This window comes from Pimephales promelas, chromosome 19 (assembly GCF_988280905.1).
Source record: "Pimephales promelas chromosome 19, fPimPro1.hap1.1, whole genome shotgun sequence".
NCBI classification, from domain to species: Eukaryota; Metazoa; Chordata; class Actinopteri; order Cypriniformes; family Leuciscidae; genus Pimephales; species Pimephales promelas.
This window is the reverse complement of record NC_142787.1, coordinates 32,284,842-32,304,777: the sequence shown is the minus strand read 5'-3', so window position 1 is coordinate 32,304,777 and position 19,936 is coordinate 32,284,842. Positions and strand designations below refer to the sequence as shown.

Below are 19,936 nucleotides of genomic sequence, written 5' to 3'. Positions count from 1 at the left end.
TGCTGTCTTTTTCTTTCAATTAAAAACAAGTATTTTGTTTGATGCAGTTAGCTACGCTAGTTCCAGTCACTCAGTTTGATTGGTCACCAGTAGGTGGCGCCAAGTCTTTTTAATGATGATTGAATCATTCATTCATTCTAAACCGATTCGTTCTCTGATTCGCCGTGACTCAGTTGTGTTCCTCGATCGGATCTACTTTGACGGAGAAAAATAGACGACATAACGAACAATATTGTAAGTTACTTATTAAACATTGTTTATTGAACTGTAGTATAAATAAACGTAATGATCCACACAGGCATCGCGCTGTTGTGACGAATAAGATTAGCTAGCTAGTTCAGTGGTCAAAATCACATTGAAATCTCAATTGTTATTAAAGAATTAGTTCACTTTTGAAAAAAACTTTTGCTGATAATTTACTCACCCCCGTGTCATCCAAGATGTCCATGTCTTTCTTTCCTCAGTCGAAAAGAAATTAAGGTTTTTGATGAAAACATTCCAGGATTTTTCTCCTTATAATGGACTTCCATGGGAACCAGGTCCAAACGACAGTTATAACAGTTTCAGATGCAGCTTCAAATGTCTTTAAACGACACCAGATGATGAATAAGGGTCTTATCATGCGAAACGATCGGTTATTTCAAAGCTTATTGCAAAAATGTAACTTTTCTAAGGACAAATGCTAGCCTTGCTCTATTTTGAGGCGCGTTTGCAACGTCACGTAGTACGTAATTACGTTCAAAAGGTCACGGGCGACGTAGCCAGAAGTACAGTGTTTACAAGTTGAACGCATAGGTTGAACGTGACAATGCAGTGTGAAACCTTCTGTCGCCGATCCATCGTCCAGTGTGAACACAGCAGCGACTGAATGCTGGCCAAGATAGTCATGCAGTGTGAAAAGAGCAGCGACCTGACTACTTTGAAAATCGTGCAGTCTGAAAGAGCCATAACTCAAACGCCGTTTACAAAAAAAGGAATTAAAAGGTAAAACAACGATGTCGGACGATTTTGATTCTGTACTTCCGGCTACGTCGCCCGTGACCTTTTGAACGTAATTACGTATTACGTGACGTTGCAAACGCGCCTCACAATATATTACAAGCCTAGCATTTGTCCTTAGAAAAGTTACATTTTTGGAATAAGTTTTGAAATAAGCGATCGTTTTGCATGATAAGACCCTTATTCATCATCTGGTGTCGTTTAAAGACATTTAAAGCTGCATCTGAAACTGTTATTAACTGTCGTTTGGACCTCGGTTGGACCTGGTTCCCATTGAAGTCCATTATAAGGAGAAAAATCCTGGAATGTTTTCATCAAAAACCTTAATTTCTTTTCGACTGAAGAAAGAAAGACATGGACATCTTGGATGACACGGGGGTGAGTAAATTATCAGCAAAAGTTTTTTCAAAAGTGAACTAATCCTTTAAATCCCCTTTCTTTCCCATTCTGACATTCATTCTGAGTTCAGGAGATTGTCTTGACCAGGAACACACCCCTAAATGCACTGAAGACACTGTCATGTCATGTGATTGGTTGATTAGATAATTGCATTAATGAGAAACTGAACAGGTGTTCCCAATAATCCTTTGGGTGTATTTATTTATTTATTTATTTATTATAAAATGCAAGAACATCTGATAACATTTGAGTGAAATCCACACTGCTGGCAGTGGCCTTTTCCACAGTGTCCTTGTTTTTGGGATGAAAGCAGAAAAGGTCAGTTTTGGGGTGAGTAACGAGTAAATAATTAACTGATGTTTTCCAGAGGTGCCGTGTGTACACGACCCGGGGCAGCGTCTCGTATCTGCAGAACAACAGAGATGGGAGACCACAAATAGAAGGACTGTGGGAACACACACACACACACACACACACACGAGGGACTCGAGAACCACTGGAAACATCTCCGCCGCTAACACATGTGGTGTAAGTACACTCGTGTAAGTACATTACTTTTAAAAAGTCCCTAAGTGTGTATCGAATGTAATGTTTTGGCAATGTAAGAGTGCTTTTTACAGTAGGGGTTATGTACAACTTTATATGTGATTTATTATTTAATTCTGTCTTTGAAATTGAAAAGTGTTCTTCTGAATATCCTGACACGCATCGAAACTTGAAATATTCTTGAAATTACACATTTGTAATTCTATTCAATTCGATTTGACTTTATTATATGGAATTATCTTCCAAAAACGTTCTCCCATCCCACAGCGTCTCCCGTCCGTACACATCACATCGAGGAACAAAACACAATACAATAAACCCCAAATACAACATGTAAATAGATAACATCACGGCTGCAGTGCAGTGATTTAACATGTTGTTATTTCTAGCGTTTGCGTTGCTTGTGTTGGATAAGTTGATCATCCTCACCCAAAATATGAGAAGGGTCAATCAGACCTAAAGTGTGAACCCTAACCCTAACCCTAATGTTGTAACACACTGCAGTTCGATGCTTGAGAGTTGAAAGAGCTAAAGTGCGCTGTGTTCCTGTGCAGTGATCAGTGTCGGAGAACGCCTTCATCATGGCCGTAGCGGCGCTGGAGTTGATGGGATTCTTCTTCGGCCTGTTCGGCATGCTGGGAACGCTGGTGGCCACTCTCCTGCCGTACTGGGCGACGTCCGCACACGTCGGCCCCAACATCGTGACGGCGGTGGTCAGCATGAAGGGTCTGTGGATGGAGTGTGTGTACCAGAGCACCGGCGCCTTCCAGTGTGAGACCTACAACACCCTTCTGGGTCTGACCACGGACCTGCAGAGCGCCAGAGCCATGATGGTCATCTCGTCCATCTGCTCCGTCCTGGCCTGTGCCGTGTCCACCGTGGGCATGCAGTGCACCGTCTGCATGGACGGCTCCTCCGTCAAGAGCAAGGTGGCCGGCGCCGGCGGGTCCCTGTTCCTCCTGGCCGGGCTTCTGGCGCTGATCCCCGTGTCCTGGAAGACCCACGAGGTGGTGCAGAGCTTCTACATGCAGAACATGCCCGCCGGCCTCAAGTTCGACATCGGCGACTGCCTGTACGTGGGTTTGGCGTCTTCGCTGCTGTCCATGCTCGGTGGAGGGCTGTTGAGTGCTTCCTGTTGCGACGATTCAGACGGTAGCAGGGGAACCAGACGCCGTTACCCGTACCCCGACCGCAGCGCCCCGCGCGGGCAGCCCCTCGCCACGCCGTACCATCCCGTCACGCTGCACTCCAGCAAGAACCAGACCCTGAACAGCACCAGCACCCACTCCAACACACCGGCGGCCGCCGCGTATGACGTCACCGGCTACGTTTGAGGATTAGCGCTAATCTGTGCAGTCGTTTTGTTCTCCTAAAAGCACTGAAGTGATTAATACTTGGACCACGATAAGACTCTTATAGCAGGTCGGATTGTGTGATGTGAGCTGCTGCTGTTTGGCTTCACGTCTCGGACATTAGAGGTTCAAAAATACCCAATTAACAGCTAGATGATTTTCACTAGAGATCCACGGGATCACACGCTGTTTTTCAGCGGCCCGCTTTTAAGAAGGACCGGATCAGTCAGTTTCGTCAAGTGCACTTCGTGTTTTTTGCAACAGTGACTGTTTTACAGTTTATTTGAATATTTTGACCGTATGTTCACTTTGTCTTCATTAACTAATCTAAATGCACTCACTTTGAGCACTAAATGATCATACTCACTGTGTAAATAGCTGTGGGATGTTTATTAGCCTTTGGCTCCAAACTCTACACTAGCTTTCAATTTTAGAGTAAAAATGTGAAAGATACTGAGTCCACGTAAAATATTTAGAAAAAAATTAATCATTCAGAAATTAACCTTTAACAGTACAGTACTATAGTGAGTAGAAATGTAATGCCATAATGTAACAAAATAATATTTCACACATTTATATTTTTATAAATGAAAATATCTTTTCCGTTTTGTGACAGAGGTCCCTCGCTCTGGGATGGAATATTAGAAATTCTTGATGCAAAGTTATGCAAAATCATTTATAATTCAGCATCAAGACTCGGGTTAAAATTACATTTCTGTGAAGGAAATATATATCTTGATTCCTGTAAGTGGTCGTTTTCCCTTTAGTTGTTCAGTTTAAATGGGCTTGCATTGTGATGAGTAATTTTTTAAAATAAAAATGTCCATTGTAGATAATAATATGGTCTTAAAAATAACATGATCATTTGTGTTAAAGGGATAGTCCACCCAAAAATGAAAACTCTGTCATCATTTGCTCTGTGTGTTTCTGTCTTCAGCTGAACACAAAGGACAATATCCCGAAGAACGGCTGGAACTTCGGCACCATTGACTTCTACTGTACTTTGTTTTTGTTGTTCTACTGTAGAAGTCAATGGTGCCGAAGTTCCAGCCGTTCTTCAGGATATTGTCCTTTGTGTTCAGCTGAAGACAGAAACACACACAGGATTGAGGATGAGCAACTGATGACTGAGTTTTCATCTTTGGGTGGACTATCCCTTCAACATTTTACATAAATTGCTGGTAATGACCGTCATCCTATTAAATCCTATAAGAATAAAGAAAAATATTTAGTGCTTTAAAAAGAAAAGTGGATTATGTGTTGATCTTCTAATGAAACACCGCAAAGACATGAAGAAAACAAGAAAAACAGAACAGTACACTGAAGCCTGTGTTAGGCGTTCATGCTAAGGTAACGTTATCATAGAAACAAGTGATTTACAGTAAAAGCACTCCGACTGAAACTCGACTGCATTGATTTGAACTTCATTTTAATGTGTAACTTTGGGAAAGATAGCATGGCAAACATGGCACTGATTGGTTCTTTAGCGGAGGGTTCATTGACTGCGAGCATAACCTTACACACACACACACACACACACATTAGAGAAGCAGAACATCTACACACAGCAGATCTAGATCTGGAGTCACTCTCACTTCCTGTTCAGAGTGACTTCAGTGATGGAGAAACAGTGGACTCTGCTGGTCAACAGAAGAATTACAATTGCTAGTTTTGTGATTTATTTAAGAGATTCACAATGTGACTTTATTTCCAGATAAACAGCATATACAATCATTTATTATTTACAAAAACAGAATGAAAAAGCCACTTAAACACATTTAGACGTGTTCTCGTAGCAGGACTGTTGATCTTTCGCGTTGGGATCCGCAGACGACCCATCAGTCTCTGTACGTCTCTCTCGGCCAAACTCGATGACCAGAGGCCTGTCCAGCAGCTTATAGCCATTTAACAAGTCTAGAGCATCATGGGCACGTTTGACATCTGTGAACAGACAGAAGGAGTTAATCCAGCATACTGTACCAGCACACCCTGCGCTAATGTGCCCAGATGATGTCATATAGCATACTGTATTACAGTGATGATTAAAAACAAGATCTGAAAGTGAATGACAATACAGTTCTCATGACAAGCGATTACAAATGCATAAAAGCGATCAGCCGGACACAAACTAATGCGAATAGATGCTCACAGTCGTGACATTAAACATCAGGGTCAGACGCGCGAGCTACTGCTAATAGCCGCGTTTCCACTGCCGGGCTAGGGCTGGGCCAGAGCTAACAGCGAGCCGGGCCGAGCTAGTGGCCTCGGGCCTCAAGCACCGGGCTTGCGTTTCCACTGCCGGGCCAGTAGCCCCACAGCGCTGCCCCAAACCCCACCCCTAACACGCCTTTCAGGATCAAACGTCATAAAACCCAACCCATTTCAGCGGGTATTATGAATTAATTTATTTTTTAAATTAGGAAGATAGCATGTATATATGACCTGACCTGCAATAGTGTCCCGAGACCAGTACAGGCGATTCTCCATTTCAAGCAGCGATTTTTTGCGCGATATAACAAGTAGGGCTGCGGGCACGTTTTCAAGTTATTCATTAATCGTTAACCGAGGCCCATCGGTTAATACTCGGTGCATATAGTGTGCGCGCCGCAACCTCGAGATACGGAGTTAATTTTTTAACACCTTTAATAACTGATTGGACCCCATTTGAAACGAAATTAATTTATAGAAATAAAACGCAGCAAGTACGGAGCAGTTAAAGCCCCATTTCCATCACCCTTCAAACTGAAATTGCCAATTGAAAATAAGCAAAACGTCCATTTCACAAAAACTCCGTGTCTGCAAATAATAATAATAATAATAACCATCATCATCATTATTGTAACATTTGATTAGGCTGCATATAGAAGACGCCTTTATCCAAAAAAGGAACAGAGCACAAATAAACACAATATTTTTGACAAATATCAGCGCATATCCAGTGTGTGTGGAGCACGCACTGATGGCTGCGAGACGCCCATGTGAACAGTTTCATTGCATTTCTTTCAGTGGAAACAACTTAAAATACTCTTTCATTTCTGGTCATACAGAAAATAATAATACATTATTCGCAAATAAATTTATTTATAACAAGAAAACGCTGTGCTTTAACAATTAATCAAGGCGCGCTTCATGATCTCCGTGAACTGAAGCGCGAGACCTGAAACAGCCACCGCATTCGAATTTGTTCGTTTTAAATTGGACATTTAATGTACAATTTAAAACGAACAAATTCGAATCGAAAGCCAATATCTTCTATGTGTATGTAGCTTAATTTCTCTCTAAATGTGCATCCGGAGATGGAGATATGTTTTTAGCCGAAAATCATTTAGAAAACAATAGTTTATTAATAAACAATTAATGCCTCGTTATTTTATATTATTTTATTATCAGACACATTTATTATAGCCTATAAATCACCCATAAATCCCCTTTCTGTAGGCTGTGGTTACGGCTCTTCTCATTCAGCACTGCGGGGAAAATATCATTTCCAGGTTCTAATTTGGCCTCAGAAAACCAGTAAAATATATATTTTTTCATATTAATTTGTCAAATATTTTAAATGTTTAAGGGGCAAAAAAATCAAACAAATATCTGAAAATTCGTCGATATGTAGCCTATATATTGTTGCGCAGCATTTGGCATAGGCCTACAGTTCAAATTAAAATGTTATGCAATTTTAAACGGTTAATCGGTTAAACATGGACACCCCTATGTGCATCTTGCTTCAGATCATAACGTTCCATAACACCGATAAACTCCGCCTTTTACCTTGAGCACGCCTCTAGCCCGAGCTGGCCCCCTCTGGCCCAAGGTATTCGACGGGCCAGAAATCCTGGCCGTTGGCCCTGAGGAAGCCCCGATCAAGCCCCGGAAGTGACAGTGGAAACGCGACTGGCCCTGGCACGCACTAGCACGGCCCGGCCCTGGCCCGGCAGTGGAAACGCGGCTAATGTTTAGCATCGTCTCAGCCTCGGCGGCAAACACACCGCTACTTCCTCCTCTAATGCTGCATCTAGCCAACAAATCTATCAATTTACGATAATATGGAAACACACTGTATATGTGTGTGTGTCTGTTTTAAGTCCGCATTGGGAATGTCCCCGTCTGTGCATCATGTGTCAAACAAACTCCATCTGTAACGTGGGATTTGGTTTCCTGTATAACGTCCGGAGACGCGTGTCGTGTGGATCTCAGCAGATGACCTATTCCTCGGCACACTGATAAACCGGTCGACTTCTCGTTTAGATTACACGCCGCAGCTTTAGCCTGTGTGGTTGTGCGTCTCTTACCGGAGAGCGTGATGAAGGCCTGACCCTTGAGTCGGCCCGTGAGCAGCCGGTACCGGATGGGCCGCTCGTCGTCCTTCTGAAACCGGGAAAACAGGGAGACCAGCTGAGCTACGGTGGCCCGCGGACTCATGTTCTTCACACACAGGACCTACACACACACACACACACACACATGTACTCTGATGTATGGAATCATCTTTCTAAAGTCTGGGGTCAGTAAGCTTGGGTTATAATCAGCAGGGACGCGTTATATTGATCAATGCGACACTGGAGACTTTTTACATTGTTACACTCTAAAAATGGCTGGGTTATTTTAACCCAACTTTGGGTCAAACTCAGCCATTGGGTCACATTTTTAATTACATTTTTAACCCAACGTTTGGGTTTGTCCATATTTGACCCAGAGTGCTTGTTTTATTGTGTGTGTGTGTGTGTGTGAGGGGTTGTAATCACACAGTGATCCACTTGTGGGCTCGGGTAATATACAGTGTAAGACAGCCCAACTTTTAAATGATATTATGATATATTATAAAGACTTGTTCCTAATTGATGGTGTCTATTCTCCACACTCACGCTGGACGGATCTCCTCTCTGGTAGTTCTTGAATCGGGGGATCCTCCGTATATCCTCTTCCGTCTCACGATTGTTCTCGATCTGTTCTTCTGAGATGTCCTCTATCCTTCCGCTGACGGTGACCGGCCCATCATGCTCTTGGCCGACCGCGGCGCTCAGGGAGCCGATGGACTGACTGACGGTTATAGTTTCAACTCTTTTATCGCGAGACTGGACAGTGTCCGAAACAGGGCCTGGATCCTGGGATACGTGTCGCTCTTTGGATGGGCGGGAATCACAGTCTGCGCGAGCTGATTGGTCGGTTTTAGAGATTGATGATTTGCATAGTGTATTAGAGGCAGTTTGTGGTTGAGGAAAGCACTCTGAAGTACTGGCGACGACATGTTTGTTCTGGCCTTCAAGAAAGTCTTTACAGAAATGGTCCAGTGTGATGGCAGATGTCGCCCCCTGCTGGCGGACCGGTGGCTCTTCTTCTGTGAGGAGAAGAGATGGCAAAGATTAAAACAAGCTCCTCCAGGCACTACCTGTCCTGCTGTGTTGTCTGACCTCGATGGTAGAGCGCCGTGAGGAAGCTGGAGCGGTCACTGCCGTGGAAGAGAGCCTTCTCGATCTCCATCTCGCGGCGGGACAGCGGCCGGCTGCTGGAGAAGCGCTGGGGTCGGGCCAGCAGCTCCGCATGCGCCACAAGCTTATCCCGGATGGCCTGCAGGCGCATGTCCCTCGCCTCTGGTGCCACACACACCCCTCGGCCCTGGAACACAGTGAACCTTCACTTTCCTTACAGTTGAGAATCATCAGGTGACGTTAAACCGCGAACACACCTTCCCCTTCCCAGAGCTCTCGGGCCGGTCCCTGCTCCTCCACAGCTGTATCTCAGCGTCCGTCAGGCCCAACTCTCTGAGAGCGGCCAGCTCCTGATCCCCGTCCTGCAGCGCCTGGAACTGGGACAGACTCCGCACGCCGGCCGCCTGCTCCCCGAAGGGCTTGTACATCGCCGCCGGAGCGAAGCACTTCCTCTTAGCGACACACCTACAACAACGGGAACATTTCACATATTATGTAAATACACTTTAACAAATAATATTAGATATATTATTAATACACGTAACAATTAAAATTATATTTTACAAAATTGTAAATGTATAGATTTAATTGAATATAAAATACATGATTTCTTAATAAAAAAAACCATTTACAAATGGTGGAGGGAGGAAGCCTTTCTTTAGGCTAAACCCCAGAAACGAGTTCACATTTCGCCACTCCCGGTCCCAACGTCCTGATGTCAGTGGGGGTTTGGTTGAAGTTATGCTTAATGGCGGTGACACTTATGTCATTTGACTGTGGTGTGATTCATTTATAGCCTGTGTTTAGCTTTTTTTCTTCTGGCGATTGTATTTTAAAAATTCATAAAAGTTGAGTTAATTGGTGAAAATTATCATGATAAACAAATCATGTAAGACTTTAAACATCAGGTGGAGCTTATTTTCTGCGACAATCCATAAAGCCAATGGAAAAATGTTATTGTGATGCTTATTTACAGGTTGGCCGACAAAAAACATGTCATTCCGGCAATGCTCAACTAAATAATCAGACACCAACAATCAAGCCAGTTCCTGATTACGAGAAACCGACCGCTCTATGTTTGCCTCTGTGTCCAGTTGCCGGATCAGCAGATTGTGGAGCTGTCTCTGGCCCTCGGTCTCCTGTTCCTCGGGGACGGGCACGTCATCACAGGCGAGACGGGTAACCCTGAAAATCACACAACTGGGCTGTCAACTGGTTGTTTTTAACCATCATAAAATTAAGATATTACATTATAACACTATCATAATACACATGTAGAATTTAATTATATATAAATATATTCTACAGTAGCATAATTTTTTTATTTTACTTAACCATGTCAAATCCCTTTTTATTTATGATTTAATATGCTCGATATATATATATATATATATATATATATATATATATATATATATATATATATATATATATATATGCGTTTTCTCATTATTAACCCTCCACAAATGTATAGCGATCAGCTAGTACTGTGGCTTGCTGTATCAGTAATAGTTCTCTGCTCATATTTATTATGGATCTCTGTAGGAATAAGTCCTCATATATTTATCATAATGCGGCAAAGGTTCACGTAGTTTGAGACAAGTTAAACTTGAAAACATAAAAATACCCTTTCGCTTACCGCTTCATGTTTACACCAGAACCACACTTCCTGTTTCAACAGGAAGGAGACGTCGGTTGAAAGGATCATGGGAAATGTAGTTTAAATCAAAAGACCAGTAGAGCAAATCTCATTCTCGCTCTGCGAATACGCACATCTGTGTCGAGACCGACTTGGATGCAGAACACTGATGTGGGATCGACTTCAATTAAATGTGGACATATATTGAACATATCAAAGCCAACATTCATAAACCATTTTATTAAGATGGCAACAAAATATGTTTTTTTGAACTGGCAACAAAATACGTTTTATATCTAGACACCACAGGTTTCTGGTTGATATTTTGTGATAAATATGAAACTAAACATTTATAATCACAAGATTGTTGATGCATGCCTCGTTTCCCAAACTTTTTATTAATAATTTAAGAAACCAAATATCACATGTTTATACATAACAGTTTGCCATTTAAAAAATTTGAAACCTGTCATCACAACCTTTTATTTTTTATATACTGACAATGACAAAAAAAATGTGAGTTTCTGGCTGCAATGAACAAAATTAGGCTAACACATATTTGTCTTGGTTAAACCTGGATAGAAAGTGCTTAGAAGGGGAAAAACAAACATTTATCCAATTAATACTTCTTATAAACCTAGACCAATGGGATATGGCTTGCTAAACGTCCTTTTGAATAGATAACATTGCTTTAGCTGCAAAAACAGGGAGCTACGAGTAAGTCATATTTTATTTTTTAAGGCTATTCATAACCTTTTTTAACACAACATAAAAACAGTAACATAAAACCGTAGATTGGTTTAATTTAATAACAAAAGGTAAGACTGTCTCTCTCTCTCTCTCTTTCTCTCTCTCTCTCTCTCTCTCACTCACTCACTCCGTCGTGGTAGCGTTAGGCTAATGACGTCACAGACATGAGCACATTAACAACATATGATCGCCCACATTCGCCCATGGTGAGACCACAAGGAGATTAATATTGTTTCTAAAAGAAAAGAAGGATACCCCGGTGTTATCTGTGTGTCTGTATATGTGGGGTAACTTAAATCCGTCAAACGCTGTGTTATCCCGGGCTGCAGGCTCGTGCCCGCGTTATCCCGGGCTGCAGGCTCGTGCCCGCGTCTCTGCACAGCCTCCCGAAGGACGCCAACTGCTGAAGTTCCCCGATCGTTACAGTCCGACATTAACGATCTGTTCAGCGCATTTCAGTCCGGACTCTTTTGTGAACCTGTCTCAGTTTAATGTGGGCTAGTAAACTCTTGCTGAAGGAAGGGAGAGTCAGAGAGTGTCGACTGTATTTGACCCGACACCGAACCCGGCAGCCGGAAGTGAGATGGCTCACTCTTTTCTGCATGTGAAGAAGTTGGCTGGAGATAACCGGAAATAACAGGTGTCATCAGCACACAAAACCCGTACATACACTCACGATAAACAAGTGCTTTGCTCCTTATCGCTAAGAAGTTCCTGTTTCACTAGGAAGTGAGAGTGCGTGAAGAGGATTATGGGGAATGTGGTTAACCAACGGGAAAGGTCAAAGTTCGATTGCCTAACTGACTTACGGTTATGTAGAAGCCCTTAATCAATAATAAACAACATTTTTTAATCATATGGTATTCAAACGAAGAAAAACCCCCCACAACTGACAGGTTTTTGAGACGCTATGTTTTAGTAATGACTAAAAATTTTTGCCCTTGTTTTTTCTATTACATTTGTTGCTATATTTTCTTCTTTATTTAAAATATTTTATGCTGCTTTAAAACCAGAGTAGACTTTCTAAGTACCCAGTTGAACATTACTTTTAAATGCATGCCCATATAGGCTATATTACTATATAGAGTATAATTTAATTTTATATATAATTTTAATGTTACTATTTTTTTTTTAGTTTATGCAAACAAGCTTTTTGTTGTTTAGATTTCTTAAATTGGGGCAGAATGAGTCTGTCTTTTATTTCAAAAGAAAGTGAAAAGGAATATAAAAAAAGACATAAAAAGCACTAATAAAAAATATATATAAAATATATATTTTAAATGACATTAAGTCAGTGATTCTAGCAGAGCATATTATATGATATAGCTACCTTGCTTAGCATAAGTGAACACACCCATGCTAAAGTTGACTAAAAAGATCAATTAAAAAATCATCTTTTGGAAATTGATCATGCCTTAATTAAAAAATAGGAAAACTCCAACATTTATTTATTTATTTATTTATGACACATTATTCATTCCCAAAGAAAATTGGTGTTCTTAAAGGTTGGATTTTTCCTCATTTTTTTAAATGATTCATTAAGATCAAATTCCTTTTATTCCTCTTTTTTGTCAACTTTAGCATGTATGTTCACTAAGCACTGTAAGCCTGTAGTGCATCATTTACATGATCTGCATTTGCATTTGATAGGAAACAAAATTGCATTATTGCCATTGTTCCAGTTGAAATGGTTTTAAATGCAGCTTAAGTAGGCCTACTTATATGACATTAACATTTAACTTGTATGCATCACTGCAGTCAGAGCCATATAGGCTAATGTGTTGTGTTTAGATAAATCATTCAGAGGGGACAGACAGACTACTAGCTTGTTTATATTCATATTATTTTTAAATTGTACAGAAATAAAGATCCAGCTTTGATTGTCGAAAGAATTCCAGGTGCCGTTTACTCTCAGCCAACAAGATCATCCCATTCCCTGCAACATGTGAGTCATTTATTTAAAAACTTTTTGAACTGTCACTTTCAGATTTGTCCTTTCCCGCTTCATGTTTATCACAGGAAGTGTAGGTTGAAAGGATTATGGGAAACGTAGTTGAGAAACAATAAACTAGACTCCTCAATCCTCTGCCGAAACATTCTGTGAGAATAAAAAAGGACATTTCCTAAAAATAAATCAGTAAATAAACATTTTCATTTAAAGCCAAAAGAAAGAGATCTTATCTGCAATATATTTTGGTTTTAAATTAAGCAGATGCAGAATGAAATGAAAACTGTGCCGAGTTCGGTGATGGTACTATCGTTTTTAAAGACCCGTAGTGGGCCTCTTCACCCGTTAGATGAATCCTGACACAGAGTCGTGATGTGACGTATATTTGTAGGCCAGAAAACAGAAGCTAAGTAGCATTTTAGCATTTCCAGTTCCATCGTCCAGAAGTCAAAGGGGTTTTTAAATGGATTTATGGTCTGTGGAAAACACAAGCTCAAGATACTTTCATGTTTTATTCTAAGAAATTAAAAATACATCAGTATCACCCCATTTGTGATGTGTTTTTTTTTGTGTGTTTTTTTACTGATATGTGTCTTGAAATGGTGTAGTGTGAGTTAACATTATTAAGTTAATAACTTTGCAACAGTATCTGGACCATAACTTTATATATCTACAGTAAAGCCAAAACAATCTCTGTGACTTTAATTTCCTCTTATCGCTGTAAAGCTGCTGTGAACCGTCTATATTGTTAAAAGACTCGTCATTGCTAACGATGTGACTCGAGAGGCTGTCGAGGAGATGAAACGCCATCGCAGAAAAGGTAGCTAAACTCAGTCCGCTTATGCTTATAACTGCTCTCACAAATTGTTCTTACTCAAACGTTTAATACAAATGTTTTTGAGTTGTTGGAAGCGTAAGGTTGGTGTAGTTTTAGCTTTTTACTTCAGGTGACTGCATCTTCCAAATCCACAACTTATGTTCATCTGTGAAAATGATCATGATAGAAAAAACGTGCAAGTATGACATCATAAACTTTTTTTGGTCACAAAGCCTTTTTGGCAATCATTTAAAAGCCTATGGAAAAATCCTATTGTTGAGGAAACCGGTGTGACGCTGACTGCCAATTAGCCTGTGATGTCATACCTACACCGCTCTATATACACTTTGATTGTTTTAAATACATATTTAAAATCCCAATCCTAACACTATTCTGCATTTTAGAACGAAAATAAAAAACACAGAATCATTTTAATTCAGGACAAAAATGTCCTTAAATTAAAAAGCAAGATTAGCCTAAATGTCAGATTTTTCCTACTCTAGGGGCAATTTTGTCTCCACACAGCAATGAATGCACATATGAGGCCTCATCTTTAGCAAAAACACCACAAGTGGCTCCGAACATCCGGTGCAACTTGACGTCATTAGGTGAGGTGACACGGGTTAGATGATGATGATGATGATGAAGATGAAGTCCTATTATCAACGCGCCGCTGCTGGTTCGGGCTGCACACACACACACACACACACACACACACACACACACACACGCCGGCTGTGATTGACACAGCGAAGGGGTGGGGACGCAGGGTGGGGTCATCAGCAGGGAGAGGCGGAGGAGAGACTCACAGCTCGAGCCCAACCCTGAAACACGGCAACAAACACACACTGAGAGACGAGCGGGCGACGGAAACAGGGTTTATTTCTCGACGCCGGGGATATGATTTCTGTGATCCGCCGAGGCAAAGAGAGCACCCTTCTCCTCTAATACTGAACTGACATCGACTGTAATTCAGAAATCACCCCACCCGACCGACCCCCCCTCCGCTCCACCCCTCCGCCGCCGCCGCCGCCGCTTAGATACCGAGATGCACACGGAGACTCGGAACAAAAAAGTAAGTCCGTTTATCGTTCGCTTTAGGCTCATTTGCAACGTAGCCGGTTGCTTTGGACGGCACTCGCTGTCCTATTTCCATTCTGCAGGAGTTCCTCATCTACGAGTAGTTGCCCGGTTTCGGTTTGCTCGCCGTTAACCGTAACGAGCCGTTAATAGCGGAGCTGTGCATGCGCCTCTGAGCCAGCCCCTTACCCGAAAGCCTCCTAACGATAATGCTGGTGCGATTGAAATACTTGTGCAACTTGTGAGAAAGTCAGTGTGTCACATCCGTCAGGGTCGCCTTATCTGCAGTGTGAGAGTGTGTGTGTGAGTGTGTGTGTGTGTGTGTGTGAGCGCAGGAAGGAAGCGCGCCGAGTCCGCTTGTGGAGAGACACCATCTTAGCTGATTTCTTAAAGGGACAGCAGCCCTGCATATTCATGCGATGGAGAAATTGTTTTTGCTGCCGTCTAATTCTGTTCTATCGTCTTTTGTTATCCGATCTCAGTTATTAAAGGGCTAAATATGAATGTGTTGCCGGCAATGCATTGCTTAATAAGAGACTGCAGCTTGTACTCAACTAGGACTGTCTGTAGGCTACTGGAAGCTGTCATGAACATCCCATGACACGGAGGGGTCACATCACATTTGTTGTGTGCATTTGTTGTAACTGTCTGTTTATTTGTTATTGTTGCACAAAAGTATGTTCTGGGAGTAATATTGATATCTAGAGCTGCAATAATGCCTGTCTCTATCACAAAATAACAACCTAACAGGATGTTCAGCACACAGCAAAGAGGTTATTTTGGAAAATTATTTACCAAATGAACTTTTAAAACTATTTCACGGCAAAATGCAGTGATTGGTCAATCACAATCAAGTATTTTAGAGAGCTTTGAAATGACTTGTAGATGCTTTATATACATTAATTTAATGCATCTAAAAGTGTCCAAATATCTTGCAGTAATATTGGCCTGGCCAATATGTTCATCCATCACAAAGATGCATTGTTAAGGTAATTAATGGTAACAGTCGTTTCCCAAATTAATGGTCAGTTATATAGTAATATATCATTATTCAAATACATTTGACTGCAGAATGCAATGATTGGCAAGTCAGAATCAAATAGAGTCTCGTTCATTAAAACAAAAACCATCCAGCTTATTGATCATCTCGATATGCCTAAATGTGTTGCCGATATATTGACCATCTCTACAAAGACGCATTGCTAAGGTATTGCACATTTGAATCTACTCTGTACAGCAACCCATACATGTAAAATACATAATTAATGTGAGTGTACAGCACTTTTTGCCTGTAATATGTAGTGTTGGTGTGGAGTCAGGGAGGCGAGGGACTGGGGCGTTATCATTGGAGGAGCAGAGAGTGCTCTGGGCGTGCCAGACAGCTGATAATCATTAACATCTGCGGACAAACTTTGGTCAAAGTGTTTAACACTCATCCAACCCTCTGTCCGTCTCAGCCGTGGGTTTGTCAGGGTGACATCGTTTCAGGTTGAGGCATCCATTGGCAGCCGAATCAAGCGTGCCAGCCAGGGGGTGATGTAAAGTGCATCTGTTTTTAGGGGTTGAGACAGTTAGGGACCGTCACGGCCCAAGAGCGCAGTTATTTTTAGGAGAAGGGTGCAGTCGGCCTGGGTGTGACTGAGGTTGTGTTTTTGCTCCACGCCTAGCAGTTCTTATTAATCGCCTCTCGTGTTTTTGACTCACACCCTAAAGCTTCGCTCGAAAAGTCCAACACCAATTACTCTGTGTTCAGTTTTGTATAAACTTGATTCGGTATCACTCTTCCTCCCTTACATATTTCAGCAGGTAAGTCAACAATATGGCGTAGTGCTTCGACATCACATGCTTTGTTGACCTTTGCCCCCTCTTAAAGAGCCCGTTGTCCCCTCTATTGTCAAGAATGGTAACCTGGATCGTTTGTCTCCTTCAGTTTAGGCCTTATTGTGAATACAGGACAGTGTGTGTGAGGTGGGATGAGTCCAGCATGTCTTTTATGATCCACTAACCCAAGGTCATAAAGACTCTCGTTCAGGTGTAAACCCTTGATGCTCACTGGTTTGCTCTTGTAGATTCATGGATTAATCATTGGTATAAAATCCCCGTAGTCATTAATTCTATCGCTTAAAACTCATCTTTGAGTGACATTTCAATGTTTTTTTCCTGTGGAAAAAAAATTCTTGCAGGCTTGAATGTAACTCTACACCCTTGTTTTATTTAGTACACGTGGATCCACAAATATGTAAATTAGCCCCGCCTCCACTCACTCGCCCAGCTCAGACATCTTTTACTTGAGTTAGTGTAGTGAACTGTGCTCAAAGGTATTGCTCAATACCAGTGGTTCCCAAAGTGGGTGCCGCCGTGACAACTGGCTTTATTTTCCATTAACAGCCTAAAATAACTGTCGTACCATAGGCTATAATTACCTTTTACAGCATATTTTAAAATAATATCAAAACACCAACATATGCATGTCCAAACGAAAATGAATAAGCGCAAAAAATTCCTATTATTTCATACATTTAAAGTTGAAATGTTTATTTACCGCTAATTGGACTGTTGCCGGGAGGAATCGTCCCGCTCGCTCCGCCCTCTGTAATGAGCTCAATTTTATATTTCACGCAGATTGACAGAACAGGACAAATGGATAAATGTATAGGTTTAAACAAAAGAAAAGCAGAAATGTCACATCCCAGAACACCGACGGTCTGTTTTATAAAAAAATTAAAATAATGACAGTCTCTCTTTACTTCACTTAATATAATACTTGTTTTTCTAAAACATAAAACAAAACACAGTCTTTCTTGACCTGACTCGCGATCGCTTCAGTAGTGAATGCGCCAGAGAGAAATGCACATTTCATACGGATTACATAAGCAGAGAATATAGTCTGTTTTCTTTCTTTTTGAATTGTTCTGTTTAAAAGTAGACATTTCAAGCTTTCTATAGATATATTTCTCTGGTGTGTGAGGCAAGTAGGCCTACTTTATACGCTGTTTCGGTTCATTTATGACTCACGAGACGGGCTCCAGGCGTCGGCGCCGTGTCGTCATTATCTATTGTCCGTCATATACCGTATTTAGGCTACTTCTTTATTAAATCCATGCAATTGGTCGATGAAACATTTATTAAAATTAAGATATGATTAATACAAAAAGGAAATTCACCTTAATGAAAGGATATGCTTTATGTTTGATGTGAAAGTTGTCTTTCAGTGCCGCATTCAGAGTGATCAAGTCCGGAACTGTCACGTATAATTATTTATCATTCATAAATACGTTCCCGAAAAATAAGACAAAATGAATATTTTATGTTCTGTGAAGATGAGCCAACTCTTCTTTCCAGTGGATAGTTTTACTTTTTGTACTTTTGCCACCTAAGTGAAAGTTGTTGTTTTTTTTCTGTGTCACATTTGTAACGGATGTTTTTTTTTTTTTTAGATATAAAACGCATGTGTAGACTGATGGGCCTATTTGTAAATGTCTAAAGGGGATATGGATAAGACGTTTCGATATACTGGTATTAAATGCATTTTCTGAGAATTTACATTTCAAGTTTTTATTTTTATTTTTGTTTTTTACCTCAAATGTCACGTCCACGCTGGAATTGCCCGTTTCTAAAGAATTTATCCTCAACTAGTTTTGTGGTGTAGGTCTACGTATTTTTATAATGTTAACTTAAAATAATACTAAGGTAATTTAAAGATGTGGTAGCATTAGATCTGGACGGGAAGGATAACTCTGGGATTTGGAAGGGGTGTGTTGTGATTTTATCACACACATTTCTGTTTCATATCGCATGTCAGCCATCATTTCTAAAGAAAATGACAAAAATAGTAACGCACAGTAAATTGGATAAGTAACTTTAATCTGATTTCTGGGTTGGAAATTGTAACACGTAAGATTACTTGAGAGTCATTAACGACATATTTTCATTATTGGGTGAACTAACCCTTTAAGAAACGGAAATCTTATATTCTCAAAGAAAGCACAAATGAATCAGATCAGCTCTCCAGATCATTAAATGCAATAATCCAGTCCTAGCTTGAGCTCCAAAAATGAATTTTAGGACCATTGACTTCAATATTACCATCTGCCCCTTTATTTAGTTCAGTTTCTTGGCATCTTGGTTTCTAATAATCTATATTTTACACTAATATCCACCGTTTTCAGCTCACTGATTGTGCACACGGTACATTATTCTAGCGAAAGGCCTCTCGGGATTAGTGGATATATTTGAGCTGTGTTCGTTGGTCCTCCACTTAGTTCACAACACATTTTACATTCATAGTGTGAGATTTAAGTGATGAAAAATCCTGTGTATGATAAATGTGTTGATGTCAGCTATACTGTAGAGTAAAGTCCTTTCAGAGTTGGGACTTTTTTCCAATAACAAAATATGACCAGAAGCATGAATTAATAAATTAGGCCTATATAAAGATGAGCTAGTACCAATATTTAGTACATCTGTTAACTAAACTAAAGAAACCATCTAATATCATTCTTATTCTCTTGGTCTCTCAACCCAATATTTGTAAAAATTACAAATGCAATGAAAATACACGTTTCTGAATTGGAAAGTATCAAAAACGAAAGTACTGGTCGTTCTGGAAAAACAAGTTTTGGTGCATCCCTAAAAGTAAATACGTTTAATTCAATTTCATTTTTAAAATAAAAACCAGATCATGTAAAGCCTTGAGATTGTTCTGGACTTCTTTTTGTAGAGGTTGTGTTGGCTATATTGCTGGTGGTGGAAGAAACAAACGTACCTTGGATAAACCAAAGAAGTGTTTTTTGTTTAGTTAGCCGTCTGAAGAGGACTGGGGCGTCCGGGAGCGGAGGACACGGAAAACAAGACTTTCAGAAAGATTTAAAGGGGACTCGCAGCGTTATGCAGCTTAGCTCCCAGACCTAAAAGAAGTAAAGCAAGTTTAGGGGTTTTGGACGAGTGGGGGCTCTGGGGGGGGTGTGTGGGACGGGATAT

The 19,936-nt window shown here is 40.8% G+C and overlaps 3 protein-coding genes across 7 annotated transcripts in view; 2 read left to right on the top strand and 1 right to left on the bottom strand.

Annotated features, from left to right (window-relative positions):
- Positions 1–1,616: 1,616 nt before the first annotated feature.
- On the top strand, positions 1,617–3,899 carry cldn2 (claudin 2). Of its 2 annotated transcripts, none has more exons than XM_039676420.2 (2): positions 1,617–1,926; positions 2,499–3,899. In XM_039676420.2, the coding sequence occupies exon 2, from the start codon at positions 2,526–2,528 to the stop codon at positions 3,276–3,278; it is 753 nt and encodes a 250-aa protein (XP_039532354.1). In that variant the 5' UTR covers positions 1,617–1,926; positions 2,499–2,525; the 3' UTR covers positions 3,279–3,899. The 2 variants fall into 2 exon arrangements, with proteins under 2 accessions (XP_039532354.1, XP_039532353.1); XM_039676419.2 differs by having other exon boundaries at positions 1,622–1,940.
- An 821-nt stretch (positions 3,900–4,720) lies between these two features.
- Positions 4,721–10,473, bottom strand: rbm41 (RNA binding motif protein 41). 2 transcript variants are annotated; one of them, XM_039676407.2, is made up of 7 exons: positions 10,362–10,473; positions 9,791–9,907; positions 8,980–9,187; positions 8,705–8,909; positions 8,159–8,631; positions 7,586–7,733; positions 4,721–5,237 (listed from the first exon to the last, which is right to left on the bottom strand). In XM_039676407.2, the coding sequence occupies exons 1-7, from the start codon at positions 10,367–10,369 to the stop codon at positions 5,065–5,067; spliced, it is 1,332 nt and encodes a 443-aa protein (XP_039532341.2). In that variant the 5' UTR covers positions 10,370–10,473; the 3' UTR covers positions 4,721–5,064. The 2 variants fall into 2 exon arrangements, with proteins under 2 accessions (XP_039532341.2, XP_039532342.2); XM_039676408.2 differs by having other exon boundaries at positions 8,159–8,628.
- Positions 10,474–11,618: 1,145 nt separating this feature from the next.
- klf8 (Kruppel like factor 8) overlaps positions 11,619–19,936 on the top strand; it is a 32,702-nt gene continuing 24,384 nt past the window's right edge. Inside the window, exons 1-2 of one of the 3 annotated variants that reach the window (XM_039676414.2) lie at positions 11,619–11,751; positions 12,972–13,056. Coding sequence is in view for 2 of the 3 variants with exons in the window: in XM_039676410.2 (XP_039532344.2) it covers positions 11,863–11,891; positions 12,972–13,056 (114 nt within the window). In the remaining variant the exon portion in view is untranslated. Of the gene's footprint in view, positions 11,752–11,847; positions 11,892–12,971; positions 13,057–14,640; positions 14,952–19,936 lie in introns of those variants that run through there. The other 2 variants (XM_039676410.2, XM_039676412.2) reach the window with 2 other exon arrangements.